This window comes from Ascaphus truei, chromosome 5, assembly GCF_040206685.1.
Source record: "Ascaphus truei isolate aAscTru1 chromosome 5, aAscTru1.hap1, whole genome shotgun sequence".
Classification (NCBI taxonomy): domain Eukaryota; kingdom Metazoa; phylum Chordata; class Amphibia; order Anura; family Ascaphidae; genus Ascaphus; species Ascaphus truei.
Window position 1 is genome coordinate 155,261,939 of NC_134487.1, and position 15,928 is coordinate 155,277,866.

The 15,928-nt window shown below is 48.6% G+C and overlaps 1 protein-coding gene across 3 annotated transcripts; it reads right to left on the bottom strand.

Annotated features, from left to right (window-relative positions):
• Positions 1–1,455: 1,455 nt before the first annotated feature.
• Positions 1,456–12,949, bottom strand: UQCRQ (ubiquinol-cytochrome c reductase complex III subunit VII). 3 transcript variants are annotated; one of them, XM_075601094.1, is made up of 4 exons: positions 12,807–12,872; positions 11,651–11,707; positions 7,329–7,499; positions 1,456–1,683 (listed from the first exon to the last, which is right to left on the bottom strand). In XM_075601094.1, the coding sequence occupies exons 3-4, from the start codon at positions 7,480–7,482 to the stop codon at positions 1,589–1,591; spliced, it is 249 nt and encodes an 82-aa protein (XP_075457209.1). In that variant the 5' UTR covers positions 7,483–7,499; positions 11,651–11,707; positions 12,807–12,872; the 3' UTR covers positions 1,456–1,588. The 3 variants fall into 3 exon arrangements, with proteins under 3 accessions (XP_075457209.1, XP_075457207.1, XP_075457208.1); XM_075601092.1 differs by lacking the exon at positions 11,651–11,707 and having other exon boundaries at positions 12,807–12,949; XM_075601093.1 differs by lacking the exons at positions 11,651–11,707; positions 12,807–12,872 and adding an exon at positions 11,910–12,034.
• Between the last annotated feature and the right edge of the window lie 2,979 nt (positions 12,950–15,928).

Genomic DNA, 15,928 nt, shown 5'->3' on the forward strand with positions numbered 1-15,928 from the left:
CGAGACTAAAATATGAGCAGCTTTGTGTTCACCATATTAAACTTGAAGCGACAAAGGACCATGCAGGCCGAGATTGCGCACTCTGTAAATTGTTTTTACTGGACTGCAGGTAAGGTCAGATCTTGCTAAATATAGTTGTACATCATCATCATCGAGATGATAGCTGAATGAAAAGGAGTCAATGAAGTCATCCAGCAACAGGGTAGAGAGAAATAAGTGTAAGGGGCCTAAAACCCAATCATGAGTTACACCTACAGAGCATTCCATAGGGGTTGAGGAGGCATTGGCATAAGAGACACTGAAGGAACAGTGAGAGAGGTAGGAGAAATACCAAGAGGGCAGTACTACAGATGGCAAGAATGAAGAATGTGTTGAAAACCAAGCAGGGATCAAGAAGAATCAGAATGGAGTATTTCCTTGAGCTATGATTTGGCGCTCATTAGCGAGTGCGGTTTCTATTGCGGTATGCTGTGCCAAAACTTGACCTTCTCCAATCAGATAAGTTATACGAGTTGAGAAAGTTAAGTATACGTAAAAGAAAAATTGGTTGCAGAAGTTTAGAAGCAAATGGCAAGGAGGAACAGAGGGCAACAGAAGAAGAGGTAGGGTCTTGGGTGTTATTCTTAAGAATAGGTCAAACAATTGCTTGTTTTAAAGATGGAAAAGTACCAGAATAAAGAGAAGAGTTAGAGATGTTAGAGAGGATTGGGACCATAGAGGGGTTTCAGGAGAAGGGGATCGAGGCTGCATGTGGTGGAGGTAGAAGAGAACAGCAAGAGAGATACTTCTTCCTGCAACTAGAGCGGAATAGGACGGTTGGCTGCACGACCAAACCTCAGCAGACATTGGAGCAGCAACATGTCAAGTAGCGAGGTGTCCTGGCAGCGAGTTGTTTTTCGGTGGTGGAGCTCCAGCGGCTTGGTCAAGGATTAGGAACGAGGGGTGTGGAAAGATGTGGTGTGTTTTCCTGTCTTCGTTTACATCAGGCCTGCACAACTTCAGTCCGAGGGCCGCAAACAGGCCAGGTTTTCAGGATATCCCTACTTAAGCACAGCTGGCTCAATTAGTGGCTCAGCTGTGCTTAAGTAGGGATATCCTTAAAACCTGGCCTGTTTGCGGCCCTCGAGGACTGGAGTTGTGCAGGCGTGGTTTACATGTTCCCTCTGTCAAGCCCTGACCATTTCTGTAACTTGCAAGCTATCACCCTAACCACTTCTCTCAATCTCCCCTGGACCCACTTTCTTTATACAGCTCTACCCTATCATTTTCTTGTCCCCTTCAGCTCATACTCAATATTCCCCAGCAGTGAGCCTTTGCACAGTATTTCAGGATCATCCTAGAAAGGCATCAACAAATCACATATAGAAGGAAACCAGTGCCCTAAAATCAAGACATATAGATACTTTATTATACGGAACATCTAACAAATATACACATATACACATCACACCAAGCTCAATGTGAAAATTAACTTTATTAAATTAGTCTGGTTAGACAGCCAAGTAAATATTCCTTTCTGTGCACTGCGATAGATGCAAAGCTACAAAGAAAATAACGGCTAGAGATTCATTCCACCCCACTGGCTGCTTCACTTGTCATTTTCATACAAGGATGGGTCCTTCCTCTTGCTGTTGGCAAATTCTTGATTACCCCAGGCGTAGACCAGGTATGCAAACACGAAAGCTGAAATAAAAAGAGAACAATTATGGATTAACCCAGTGGTTGTTAACCTTTTCGCTGTCAAATCTTAAACAGACAAATCTTTATGTAAAATTAGGTGCATTCATTTGTGATTGTTACTACGATGTTGTCAGTGTTCCTTGAGATTAGACTGAAGTCACCCATGTGCTATATCAGGGGAGCGCGAACTTTTACGGCTGCGCCCCCCCTTTCTGTCTGCTCCGAAGCTCGCGACCCCCCCTCCTACCTTTACTACTGCGTCATATGACGCTCCGGGGTCAGGTCCATGACATTTGATGCCTGTGATGTCAAATGACCGCGTCCGATTCCAGGTAAGTTTTTTTTGCTGCAGGGGCCTCACTCGATCCCCCGGCATTTAATTTAAATGCCTCGGGGAAGAGTGTGGAACCTCTGCAACTGCCCGCGCCCCCCAACACAAATCTCCCGCCCACCAGTTTGCCCACCGCTGTGCTATATTACGCTACCCTTGAAAACTAAAAGATCATGCAATACTGCGTCGTCAAAAGTAACATTTGGAACCTTACCCCGGCACACTGTCCATCAAAGCCTTGCAATTCCTGCTTACCAGATTTTATTTTTATTTTATCATTTTACTTTACAGGTTACCTCAGCCTCTATGTGGCCTAAAAAAAGATCATATTGAGCACAAAGAAAATATTTGGTTAGGTTTACAGATGGGCGAATCCGTCCAAATCTGTCTCCCGGATTTTCTCGCAGTTTACCCCTAAAATCCGCAAACTGATTTGGTCGGTTTTAATGCGCGCGGATTTTTCAAAAAACTTCAGCTGAATAAAATCCATTGACGCATTTTTAGAATTCAATCCGCGGATTCAGCAACTCTGTGGATTCGACAAGTCCCTCAACGGATTGCTGAATCCGCAGAGAGTGTATTAGTAATAATGAGAGATCCGCAAAATGCCAATCGCCCTTTTTGAGATTGATCCGCTGAAAGCCACGGACCAAAGGAACCGGCAGATCCTCTGCGGATCCAAATTCACCCATCTCTAGTAGTTGGGTTACATGCCTTCTCTCATTTTCTCCAATAAGCAGGCTACCGAAATTTGACAGCCAGATTGTTTTTCATTTTCTTTGCAAGTGAACAAGCTGGGAAATTAAATCTAGGTGATATTATGAATTATTAGCTGTGATACAGAGGTCCTACAGCCTTTATTTTTATTGCTCCTTTTTTTGTGGGATATTTTGCGATATTCTGCACCAGCACTGCCACTACCATCCTATGAAAACACAATATATTGTAACACAATATCAGTTATCTGGGGAAACAATTAAGTCTGTACATAGATTTGTTTAGCATTGATAGGTCAGATATATCTATGCATTGCAAATAATAGAAACTCACACTACAGTAGGTAAATATAGTTTTACATGGTCATTGCCAATACAGTACTGTGCTATTTGCTTGGGAAAGTGGATGTGACTAATGTGTCCTGTAGTATCCCCCCCCCCTCACCCCCCCTCCTGACCCCCCCTCCTGCATTTTGCAAAAACTTGAATACAAAAATGCAAATATATCATATAGTTTAATTTCTCCTTTTATCAGAAAGCCATCTTGATGGTTACGAAGCTATAAACATGGGCAAAGAGAGACCCAAAGGTTAATGACCTGTAGGTAACTGGGCAACATTTCACTAATTTTGACATATAACATTACCTTGATGTAGAAATTTCTGTTTGCAATACATTATTATTGAAATCATATTGCACATTAGGGCATTGATCAAGATACTGCTCAACCCCGCTACAAAGCGGAGGGCTAAGTGCAGCTCCCAATTTAAAAACATCTCCAAGGTTTTGTTTTTTTAATAACATTCAATGCTTTATTGCCAACGGACACACGCGGAGACACATACATACACACACACCCCTCTCTCCCCCCTACTCCATGCGGGAATTACTCCCATGATCTTTATTATATGCTAGTGCATTGCTCTAGCTGCTACACCATGTCCATCACCATGATGGACTGCACTGTGCAGTATATGTTAAATTTGTTTAGAGAGTCAGATTCATCACACCAACCCTGTGGTGTAGCAGCTAGAGAATTGCACTAGCATATGAAGAAAGATCATGGGTTCAATGCCTGCATATTATATCAAATGTATTCACTGTTGGGCTGTCATTGGTCAGAGAGGGTCATGTTACCCTCTGCGCTCAAAAGTCAAATTGAACCGTTGAACAAATTGCACAAAGCTTGGGAGAACGCACAAGTGGACGCAGCCTGATGAAGCAGGGAGAGGAGAGAGCTGCAGATGCCGGGTAAGTCCTCACGAACGGCCATTTTGCGATCTGTTATAACGCAGTCTAATTAGGTGGACCCCGAGCACCGCGTTATAAACGGGGTTTAGCCTTTAGCTGTTAGCTGGGTTTACCTTAGATCGACCGCTGCGGTCACATGCGGGTTGACAACTATACACCAAATGCACAATGTATAATTTAAAACCATCCACGATGAAGTCACATCCTGTGATGAATCGTGTAGGGTCCTTTTGGATGGAATACCGCTGAAGTGGATTAACATGGAGACTGGATATGGTTTTATGAGCATTGTTTATTTCTTCCATTGTGAGTGCAATAATCTCTGTTTAACACATTTATATTAAATAATATGAGCGTGCACTTTTCTTCGTGCTATTTTAACGTACCCTGTATATCAGGCCTGCCCAACTCGTAAAGTGAGAAGGGCCGAACTGCTCCAAGGAAAAAAAATTTGGGCCGCACGGGTTAAATCATCATCATCATCATCATCATCATCTCTCCTCCAGCACCTCTCCATCATCATCATCCTCATCTATCTCTCATACCCCCATCTCTCCCCCTCACCCACACAATACCACCCTCCACATCAAAAACACAATACCCCCTCCACATCCCCCCAGCCCATTCCATGTCAGCAGCCCCCCCCCCCAAGTCAGCATCCCATGTCAGCATCCCCCCATGTCTCTCTTCCCTCAATATAACACTCTCTCCCCCTCCCCTAAATCACACCCTCTCCCCCTCCCCTAAATCACATCCTCTCCCCCTCCTCTCAATGACACTCTCCCCCTCCCCTCAATATGACACACTCTCCCCCTTCCCTCAATATGACACTCTCTCCCCCTCCCCTCCATATGACACCCTCTCCCCCTCCCCTCCATATGACACTCTCTCCCCCTCCCCTCCATATGACACTCTCTCCCCCTCCCCTCCATATGACACTCTCCCCCTCCCCTCAATATGACACTCTCCCCCTCCCCTCAATATGACTCTCCCCTCCCCTAAATCACACCCTCTCCCCCTCCTCTCAATATGACTCTCTCCCCCTCCCCTCAATATGACACACTCTCCCCCTCCCCTCAATATGACACTCTCTCTCTCCCCTCAATATGACACTCTCTCTCTCCCCTCAATGACACTCTCTCCCTCCCCTCAATATGACACTCTCTCCCTCCCCTCAATATGACACACTCCCCCCTCAATATGACACACTCTCCCCCTCCCCTCAATATGACACACTCTCCCCCTCCCCTCAATATGACACACTCTCCCCCTCCCCTCAATATGACACTCTCCCCCTCCCCTCAATATGACACTCTCCCCCTCCCCTCAATATGACACACTCTCCCCCTCCCCTCAATATAACACACTCTCCCCCTCCCCTCAATATAACACACTCTCCCCCTCCCCTCAATATAACACTCTCTCCCCCTCCCCTCAATATGACTCTCCCCCTCCCCTCAATATGACACTCTCTCTCCTCAATATGACACTCTCTCTCTCCCTCTCTTCAATATGACTCTCCCCCTCCCCTAAATTACACTCTCTCCCCCTCCTCTCAATGACACTCTTTCCCCCTCTCCTCAATATGACACTCTCCCCCCCTGCAACTCACATCATACACCCCCTGCAACTCACATCACTTCCCCCCCCTGCACCTCACATGTCTGCAGCCCCCCCTCACATGCCAGCAGCCCACCCCCCTCACATGTCAGCAGCTCACCCCCCCTCACATGTCAGCAGCCCACCCCCCCTCACATGTCAGCAGCCCACCCCCCCTCACATGTCAGCAGCCCACCCCCCCTCACATGTCAGCAGCCCACCCCCCCTCACATGTCAGCAGCCCACCCCCCCTCACATGTCAGCAGCCAACCCCCCCTCACATGTCAGCAGCCCACCCCCCCTCACATGTCAGCAGCCCACCCCCCCTCACATGTCAGCAGCCCACCCCCCCTCACATGTCAGCAGCCCACCCCCCCTCACATGTCAGCAGCCCACCCCCCCTCACATGTCAGCAGCCCACCCCCCCTCACATGTCAGCAGCCCACCCCCCCTCACATGTCAGCAGCCCACCCCCCCTCACATGTCAGCAGCCCACCCCCCCTCACATGTCAGCAGCCCACCCCCCCCTCACATGTCAGCAGCCCACCCCCCCCTCACATGTCAGCAGCCCACCCCCCCTCACATGTCAGCAGCCCACCCCCCCTCACATGTCAGCAGCCCACCCCCCCTCACATGTCAGCAGCCCACCCCCCCTCACAGGTCAGCAGCCCACCCCCCCTCACATGTCAGCAGCCCACCCCCCCTCACATGTCAGCAGTCCACTCCCCCTCACATGTCAGCAGCCCACCCCCGCTCACATGTCAGCAGCCCACCCCCCCTCACATGTCAGCAGCCCACCCCACCTCACATGTCAGCAGCCCACTCCCCCTCACATGTCAGCAGCCCACCCCCACCTCTGCACCAGCCCGTTTTTCACACCCACCCCCCACCAGCCCGTTTTTCTCTCACACACAGACACACACACACATACACATACACAGACACACACACACAAACACCTCTACCTCTTTTAGATCAGCACATCCTCTCCCCGGCACTAAGCCCCGCCCCCAGCATGCTCTGACCTCCCCGGCATCCTGCATCCTCCTCATGCTGCTTCTGCCCCCGTGCACTGCAAAACCCGGGGGCGGGGAGGGGGGGGCGGTGGAGGAGGGGGGACGAATCGCCGTCATTTTTTTAAACTTAAAATTTTTTTTTTTTTTTAAATTTATTTAATTAATTAACTGGGGTATGGCCGGAGTCACCGCGGGCCACACAGAGAGGCCAGGGGGGCCGCATGCGGCCCGCGGGCCGTATGTTGTGCAGCCCTGCTGTATATGAATGTGGTCGATCGCATGAAGCGGCCGTTGTCCCAATAGTGCTGTTCGTGGATTGGTACATACAAGTTCTTACCTTTTGGATTGTAAATAACCTTTTGACTTTACCCTTACAATGATCCGGCACATTTTAAGTTAAATTATTATTTTATACATTTTATATAATTTTTCATTCATAATGTGCTCCTCCATTTCTTTTTTTCTGCACTCAAAGTTTGGGTATTCAAACATTTCTTCACCAACATACACCTCATTATTTAGCATGGATTCATCTTTCTTTTTTGTTCTTAATAGGAGACAATATGGCTTATATTAACAATATTTATTTTTTTACCACCTCAAACTCTGTGATGATGTGGGCGAGTGTAAATATTCAGTTGTCATTTAGCCCCCTCTCTCCCAATGCCGTGAGCTCCCTCTGGCAATGATGGAGTCCAAGTAGTGGAGCACGCAAGGCGTTTGTTTAACACTTACGTGGCATCACTTTGAAGACCTGTGACCTGAATCTTCTCCACACGTTGGGGATGCCTTTGGAGAAATAGTTGGGGAAAGCTCTCTGCTCGAAAGGCGACAAGCTGTAGGTGATGATGTGCCGCATCTTGATCAGGTCTCCGAAGTGGCGGCCCATGGTTAATGTATCTTTTGCTGCAAAACAGGAGGAACAAAGAGGTAAATTCCAGGTATTACGTTGCTAAGCATTTCCCCAGACAATGAGCATATTCTAAACCAGTTTTTTTTTTTCTTAACCGTGGAAAGAGGGGTTCCCTGAATAAAATGTTGTAATGGAAAATATTTCTCAAAAGTCTTATTTCTGTTATATAAAAGGTTATAATGCAATGTTAAAATATTACATATAATATGGTCCCTTTTATTTAAAACAAAATTTGGCCTGCCACATTTTTCTGTTTCATTTAAACGTTTATTGATTTTTCAATATATGATTAATAGGGATACAGAAAATAAATTGGATTAATACAGTGCAGCAAAATAAAGTTAAAGTACTAATTAATCAATTAAAAAGCATAACAAAAAAAAGTGGGCGTTGAATATAAGTAGGTAGTACTATCAGTGAATATGAACACATCAAATGTTATAACATGATCTACACCACGAGGAGACAACCAGATCCAATGTCCATTTGCCAAGGTGAATATGCCAGATAAGGAGCTGGCTGCCTCTATGTAGCTGCTATATAACACCCAGCTGCCCAAAAACACGTGGTTGTTTAAGGAGAAGATTTGCTTCTAAAGGCTAGTTATACCTGGGCTGTTCAATAATACATGCAGAAAGGTGCCTTCAAGGTCACATCCCCTATAACACAGGGGGGGGGGGGAAATATTATTTTTACGTACACAGGATAACTGGGCAGGGGTTGAACAAAGACCATTTTTTCTGTAGCTCTTGAAAGATTGAAAATCATTATTCTAAGCTACGGACAAGGGTGACTGGAACATGGACAGGAAGCAGGCTGAAAAATTGAGGTTTGCCCTCATTGGTTCCAACACAGCCGTTGCGTGAAAAATAGAGTAAATACAATTCAAGCATACAGGAAAAACAGCACAATAAACTGCACATGAAAGAGCTGATTGTATAAGGACATAACAAATACAAAATCTATTTTCAGTGTCCTAATAATACATAGTTGCTCCAGAAAAAAATGCAATTCCTGTTCAATTGAAAGTCCATATATATCACACAGTCCAATACAGGCATACCCCGCATTAACGTACGCAATGGGACCGGAGCATGTATGTAAAGCGAAAATGTACTTAAAGTGAAACACTACCTTTTTTCCACTTATCGATGCATGTACTGTACTGCAATCGTCATATACGTGCATAACTGATGTAAATAACGCATGTGTAAAAGGCTCTATAGTCTCCCCGCTCGCTCACAGCTCAGTACAGGTAGGGAGCCGGTATTGCTGTTCAGGACGTGCTGACAGGCGCACGCGCGAGCTGCAGTTTGCCTATTGGGCGATATGTCCTTACTCGCGAATGGACTTACAAGTGAGTGTCCTTAAACCGGGGTATACCTGTACATCACCAAATTCGGATATATGGTGAGTCTTGTAGGAAATCCCTGATGCCAGAGGATAAGAGAGGGGTCCCCCGAACCAAGCTCCCACCCCTGGATGTGATGTTTTGGACTGTGTGATATATATGGACTTTCAATTGAACAGGAATTGAATTTTTTTTTTCTGGAGCAACTATGTATTAGGACACTAAAAATAGATTTTGTATCTGTTATGTCCTTATACAATCAGCTCTTTCATTTGCAGTTTATTAGGCCGAGTCCATAGAAGGACAGTCAGCGCTGAGCCTCGCGGACGCTCCGCGATGAGCCCCGTCATCCTCAATGAGGATGTCTTGAGAGGGGGCTCTCACGAGCGTCCGCATGCGTGCTGAGGCGCAGGGATTTTCAGCCGACAGCAGAACCTGTTTCTGAGCGCGCTGTCGGCTGAAAACCTCCAATCAGAGCGAAGCAGCGTCAACGTCACGGCGCCGGGACGTTGGTGCTTCGCGGGCTATTGGCCCAGTGTCGTCAGTGCCCCGCCTCCCGATCGCACACGCTGGCTCGTCTCCTAGTTCATGCAATCGCTCCTCAGCATTTGCACGGCTCAGCGCAGCTCCCCCCTCTATGGACGTAGCCTTAGGCCGAGTCCATGGTCCCTGCTGGCGCGCTGAGGCGCAGGGAAAGCGGGTGCTTTCCCTGGCCTTGCGGTTACTTTCCGCCGTAAGGGGGTGGGACGGGGGCGTGCGCGTCACTGGCCGGGGGCGGGCCAGTGACTTAACGGAGCTGGTTCGCCCTCATTGGGCGAACCGCTCACGTGACCGGCCTGTCTCGCCGGCAAGCGGGGGAATTTAAAATTCCCCTAAGACCTGCGCTTCCGCAAGCACGCGGAAGCGCAGGTGAGCCCCTACTAAAGCCGCTCTAATTGCGGCTGTAGGGGCTCAGTGCTGAGCGGGAGCGCGCGTCAGCACGCTTCCGCAAGCAAGCGCCAAACATGTCCGGGGCCTTATGCAGTTTTTTCTGTATGCTTGAATTGTATTTACTCTATTCAGGTTGGCCAATTTATACATAGGCTTTAGCCACATGTTACGCACATGTTTAACAACTTTGTAGCTTGCTTATTATCATCAGTCTTTGCTACATTTTCTATCATAGACTTGATTCTATGGTCTGCGATTTTGTGCCTAGAGTATAACACTTTTCCTTAGATGTTATTCGAAGTCTACCATCTGCACTTACCACTTTCCCTCGAGGAATAGTCCGGAATTCCCCTCCAATTTGATATTTTCCTCCCCTGTGTTTATGAATCAAGCTTTGTTATACATGTGGTATACCTGTGTGCCCCCTCCCATTAGGGATTCTTTTTTGTTGTTGGTATATGAGCTTTTTTCCCTGGAGCACCGCTGGCTTGTTATTAGAAAATATAGCCAGCTTATAGGTACCTTTATATTCTGGCGTGTTAAAAAAATACAGTAGTGGCTACTGCTCTTTTTATGTTCTAAAATTAATGTAATACTGCATATATGCTTTATTTCCCATTGCTGCTCTGTGGAATATACAAGTGCCTTCTAAATGAAAAACATAATACAAAATACAGTATGTAGAACACCGCAGGATGGACTTATAGTAATGATTAATAATAATAAAAAAAATATTAAAGTGCAGGCCAGTGTAATTTAAGCTATTGCTGCTGCGATGGGCGTAAATCAGAAATCCAATGATAACTTTGCCAAGTATGTTAATTGAATGAGAAAAGTATAGTGACCGGTGGTGCAGATCAGACAGAAAAATGGAACGGTCATATGATATTCAATCATCTGTAAAGTAACTGTCATTTGTATCTTGTAAAAAATGTACAAATGTATACGATCCGCCTCCTGTCGGGAACACTGGATCCAGCTACTTATATTTATCTGTTGGACTAATGATGAAGCCATAATTATTTGGCAAAAACAGGAACTAAGTTGAGAAGCATTGTGTTGACTGGCAAATATTCTTAGGATCAAAAGGCATTAGATGAAGGTGGCAAAGCCCTCCAACAAATTTGGTTACAGTGGAAATTTTAACTAAAAATGTCTAAATATATTTTAAAATACATCAACGTCTCCAAGTTTGAAAAAAACGTTTTCTTAACCGTGTCAAAAGAGGGTGCAAACAAGTCCAATAAGCCCATCTCCTAAACTAGGAGTGGCCCATGCATGCGCCTGATGCCTATAAAATAAACCTAAGGTTAGCAACCCTGGCTCATAACCAGAGTATTTTTAGCATCCAGCTTCACACTGCTGAACAACACAATGATTCCCTTTCGATATCTGGATTTCCATTACATTATCTCATAGGGCACAACTGCATATAAAGGGGGAGATTCACCAAGGTCTGTTGTGGCGTCACCCTGCAATGGACCCAAGTGGATCGGCAACAAAAGTGCTTTTTTTCACGTTTACCCAGGTATAGTGGTTTAACACCTTGCCACTTTTACAGTTAACACAGCCTTACAAAATGACACTGCCTTGCTCTGCTTTCTAAAGAGTACAGTGCTTCAATATAAATAAATTATACTATGCTAAAGTATTACGCCACTTATATTGAGGCACTACAATGAATTGCAGTGAAAGGGGTAACACATAACCAGGCCTGCAATCACAGATCCTGTGTGTGAAGCCTCTATTCAGCAAGCCAGGGCACCTCGGATCCACCAGGAATATTACCACAGGGTGTCACTAAATAAAACATGTCCAACCCCCCCCCCCACACACACACACACAAATAAGCAGCACACTAACATTTAGATGAGGTGCCCGTTGATGCTGTTGGGAATCCTGTTAAACCAGACACAGTATCTGTGGGATGACCTTAAGATAAGGAGAAGTGGATGCAGCCCGGGCAGTGGCCTCATCCTTCAGGCAGCAGGTTACCAAGGAGGAAAAATAGCAAATGTACCCAATGATTGTGTTCATTAATGTAATACTTTAAAAGGTTATAAAATGTTAGAGTGCAACACTGAGTGATGCGGAACGGTCACAGTTTCATTAGAGTACTCGCCTCAGCACAGCAGCAGCCTGTGCACCTGGGTAATGAGAGGGATGAGCTCCCCAGTCACACTGTATGGCCGGGGATACAGGGTGTCTCAGCACAGCAGCAGCAGTATGTGCACCTGGGTAATGAGAGGGGTGAGAGTCACACTGTATGGCCGGGGATATAGGGTGTCTCAGCACAGCAGAGGTGTGTGCACCTGGGTAATGAGAGGGGTGAGAGTCACACTGTATGGCCGGGGATATAGGGTGTCTCAGCACAGCAGAGGTGTGCACCTGGGTAATGAGAGGGGTGAGAGTCACACTGTATGGCCGGGGATATAGGGTGTCTCAGCACAGCAGCAGCAGTATGTGCACCTGGGTAATGAGAGGGGTGAGAGTCACACTGTATGGCCGGGGATATAGGGTGTCTCAGCACAGCAGCAGCAGTATGTGCACCTGGGTAATGAGAGGGGTGAGCTCCCCAGTCACACTGTATGGCCGGGGATACAGGGTGTCTCAGCACAGCAGAGGTGTGCACCTGGGTAATGAGAGGGGTGAGCTCCCCAGTCACACTGTATGGCCGGGGATACAGGGTGTCTCAGCACAGCAGCGGTGTGTGCACCTGGGTAATGAGAGGGGTGAGAGTCACACTGTATGGTCGGGGATATAGGGTGTCTCAGCACAGCAGCAGCCTGTGCACCTGGGTAATGAGAGGGATGAGCTCCCCAGTCACACTGTATGGCCGGGGATACAGGGTGTCTCAGCACAGCAGCAGCCTGTGCACCTGGGTAATGAGAGGGGTGAGCTCCCCAGTCACACTGTATGGCCGGGGATACGGGGTGTCTCAGAGCAGGGCACTAAATGACCGCTTCACCCTGTGCGGGGACCCCGGGCTCAGCTCACTGCCGCATGTCATGTCTCTCACCTTGTCCCTTCACAACACGGTGTCTCTCTCAATGCCAGCCACAGGTCACCTCTGCACTTCCGCCCTCCGATAGTTTCCTCATCCGGGTGACAGGGGGAGACGAGTCACGTGCTGCTCGGAGGCTTGGCAGCAAAGCCGAGAACAGGGATCGCCCCACCTGCTGGCCGCCGTACGAATAGCAGCGCCTGAGACATCCATTCGGACAGGGAGCAGCACAACTGCAACACTGAGCGCTATGTGCAGTGTGTTTTATGTGTGTATGTGTACCTGTTCATATGGACACAATAGTGGCTGTAAAGGCTGCGATTATACAGCCGAAATGCAGGGAACGCGCGCACCTGTGATGTCACAATAGCGACGTCACAGAGCAAAATGTGCACGTGGCAGTCGCGACAACAAATTTTGAAAACGCTCCGACTGTCTCGCGCTTTGCAGTAGCGAGCGGGGAGACGGTCGGATTTGGTATAGGCAGTTTTCAGGCATGTATAAGGCTATGGCCCCGGTGACTCAGCTGCAACGCGCGCCCGCGAGATTGGCGGCGCGTGCAGCCGATTACCTGGTCTGCAGGGAGCTGCAGGAAGAGAGACCGGGGGGGGTGGGGGTGGGGGGGGGGGGGGCGTGGCGGAGGAGTGACGGGGGCACGGCCATGACGTCACCCGGCAGGTTCGCCCTCATTGGCTGAACCGCCGGGGGGCGTGCTGTATCGCTCGACGCGAGTCCTGCTCTCAATTCTATTGAGAGCAGGAGTAGCTCTCGCGCGAGTGCTGCGGCCCCCCCTCGCAGCGGGCCCGGCGCCATTGCGGGGAGGGCTCTCGTGCGCGCAGTGTCCGCCACAGCGGACGCTGTAGTAGGCAGCGGGGACAAGGCCTAAGGCCAGGTCCCCGCTAGCTACTGCAGCGCCCCCTGTGGCGGACGCTGCAGGGACAAGAGCCGGCCTACAATGGGGCGGGGGCCGCCACGCTGCACCGACAGAAACTCCTGCTCCCAAGAAAATGTAGGCCTTGTTCAGGGTGCAGGCTTCGGAGGGAGGGCGTGCTGATGTGCGAGCTGCCGTGGGACACAATGTATTCAAATTGAATACTGGTTGTCAGGGTAGCAGCTGCACTGTCTCCGAAGTACGGAGTTGACGCTGGCTACAGTTTCAATAAACAAACCAATTCGTTTTTTGAAGCTGCAGCAGCGTCACTGGGACCTCGGCAGCCAATGAAATCATTCTTGAGAATGATTTCAAGACTGCAACTTGGATCCCTAACCTCAGGTCTGTAGCCCCGCCCCCTCCCCGCCTCCTCAACTCCTGAAAAAGTCTGCTGGGAGGATGAACACGCATCGCCCAGCAGACTGCTGCTCGCCCTCGCGAACGCCCGCACTCCAACTCCTGCCTCTGGCACCCTGAACGAGGCCTTAGATCAGGAGTCGCGACGGAGCGCTAGGCCACGCCCCGGTGGTTCAGCCATTGAGGGCGAAAGTTCTGGGTGACGTCACGGCCGTGCCTCCATCACACACCCCCTGTCTTTCCCCCTGCAGCTCACTGCAGACCGGTGAACTCGGCTGCACGCGCCGCCAGCCTCGCAGACGCGCGTGCAGCGCAGGCACTGGGTCTGGGGCCGTAGCCTAACACTTGTTTTTACGCCGCGTGGTGTTGCTCCGGGCAACACAACTGGCGATTTTGTGTATAATCACAGCCTTAGACAGGCTCACGCATTGGGGATCGTTCATTAAACTGGAATCGTGACGATCATACACCATCGCACAGATACTCCCATTCACTTCAGTGGCAGTTTCAATGCAATTATGCCCCGATCAGCACCACTGCAGGTTAACAAATTACCCTCATTGCCTTGCAGTGAAACCCCGAGCCGAGTTTATAGTACTTGCTACGGCGCCATAGCAAGTACATGCAATCTGTCGCGGGTGCCCATAATGGGCGCGATGGCGATGGGTGACGTCACGCGGTCGCAATCACTGGAAGTCAGAGGATTTTGACTTCCACAGCGATCTCCGCCTGATGTCAGCCGCACATGAGCGATTCACCCAATGAGGGTGAACCGCTCATGGCCACGCCTCCGCCAACTCCCCCCCCCACCCCCCGGTCACGATCTCTGGTCTCCTGCACTGGAATCGCTGTAGGGAGGCGATGGCTGACATCACGTGGTCGCGTCACTCACCTACAAATGGTTTCATATTTCTGACCACTGTGAGTGTGCATTGTGCTGTTTAAAAATGGAAGATAACAGGTTTCTTTAGACGATCTGCAGCATCTGCTTCTTATCCTTTCTTTGCAGTATACCCTCATCACGTGTGACAGGAAGCCCCTTTAGAAGATCCACATGCAGTGGCGGATTGAACATTTTGCCACCCATAGACTCTTACCTTTTTGCCGCCCAGGCGGCCTCATCTTGCAGCATTACGCCCCACCACGTTTCCATGACAACAATTTTTAAACAGTGTCACACTATGTACTATTTCTCATTTTAGCTCTATCCTCTTTATCTTCACTTCACGGAGTAGATTTGTCCGTCCATCTGCTTATGTGACCCATCAATAGATTTTCTAACTCATGTGAGTACTTAATCGAATATGATATTATCACGAGAAGAACATATATACAGTGTTGACATTTGTGTCCTTCTCTTTCTGCACACAGGTCCTTTTTTTGAGCAATTCTAATTTAGAGATCCAGTGTGTGACCCTGCATTTAGAAAGTAACTTTTAGTACAGTAGGGCCCCACTCATACGGCCTGTTAGATTCCAGGCCCCCGACGAAAAGCGGAACATAGCATTTGTGCGCTCTGCACAAAAAAGGCTATATTCACCTGCGACATCCCCTCCCTCCTACTCCGTCCCAGTATGCAGCATTCCGGCAGCAAATGGAGGCGAGCCGAGAAGGGATTGGACGGGTACCGAGTAGGATAGGGGGAGGGGGCGTGAGCATGCCCGTGTGGAGAGCTTGGGCTGCACTGGAGCGCTGGCGGGGGGGTTGGTGGGGGGGGTGTAACTTCTGCTGGGGTGTGTTCATGTCAGGGTTTGAGCTGTACAATAACACAGTGACTTGAACTATACAATAACTATATAGCAGGGCCCCGCTTCTCAGCATTCTGCGAATACTGCAGTTTCATAGATAA

Coding starts and splice junctions, on each gene's coding strand:
- UQCRQ (XM_075601092.1), bottom strand. CDS start 7,482: ATGGGCCGCCACTTCGGAGACCTGATCAAGATGCGGCACATCATCACC. Junction 1,684..7,328: donor GGTCTTCAAAGTGATGCCAC/GTAAGTGTTAAA, acceptor TTTTTATTTCAG/CTTTCGTGTTTGCATACCTG.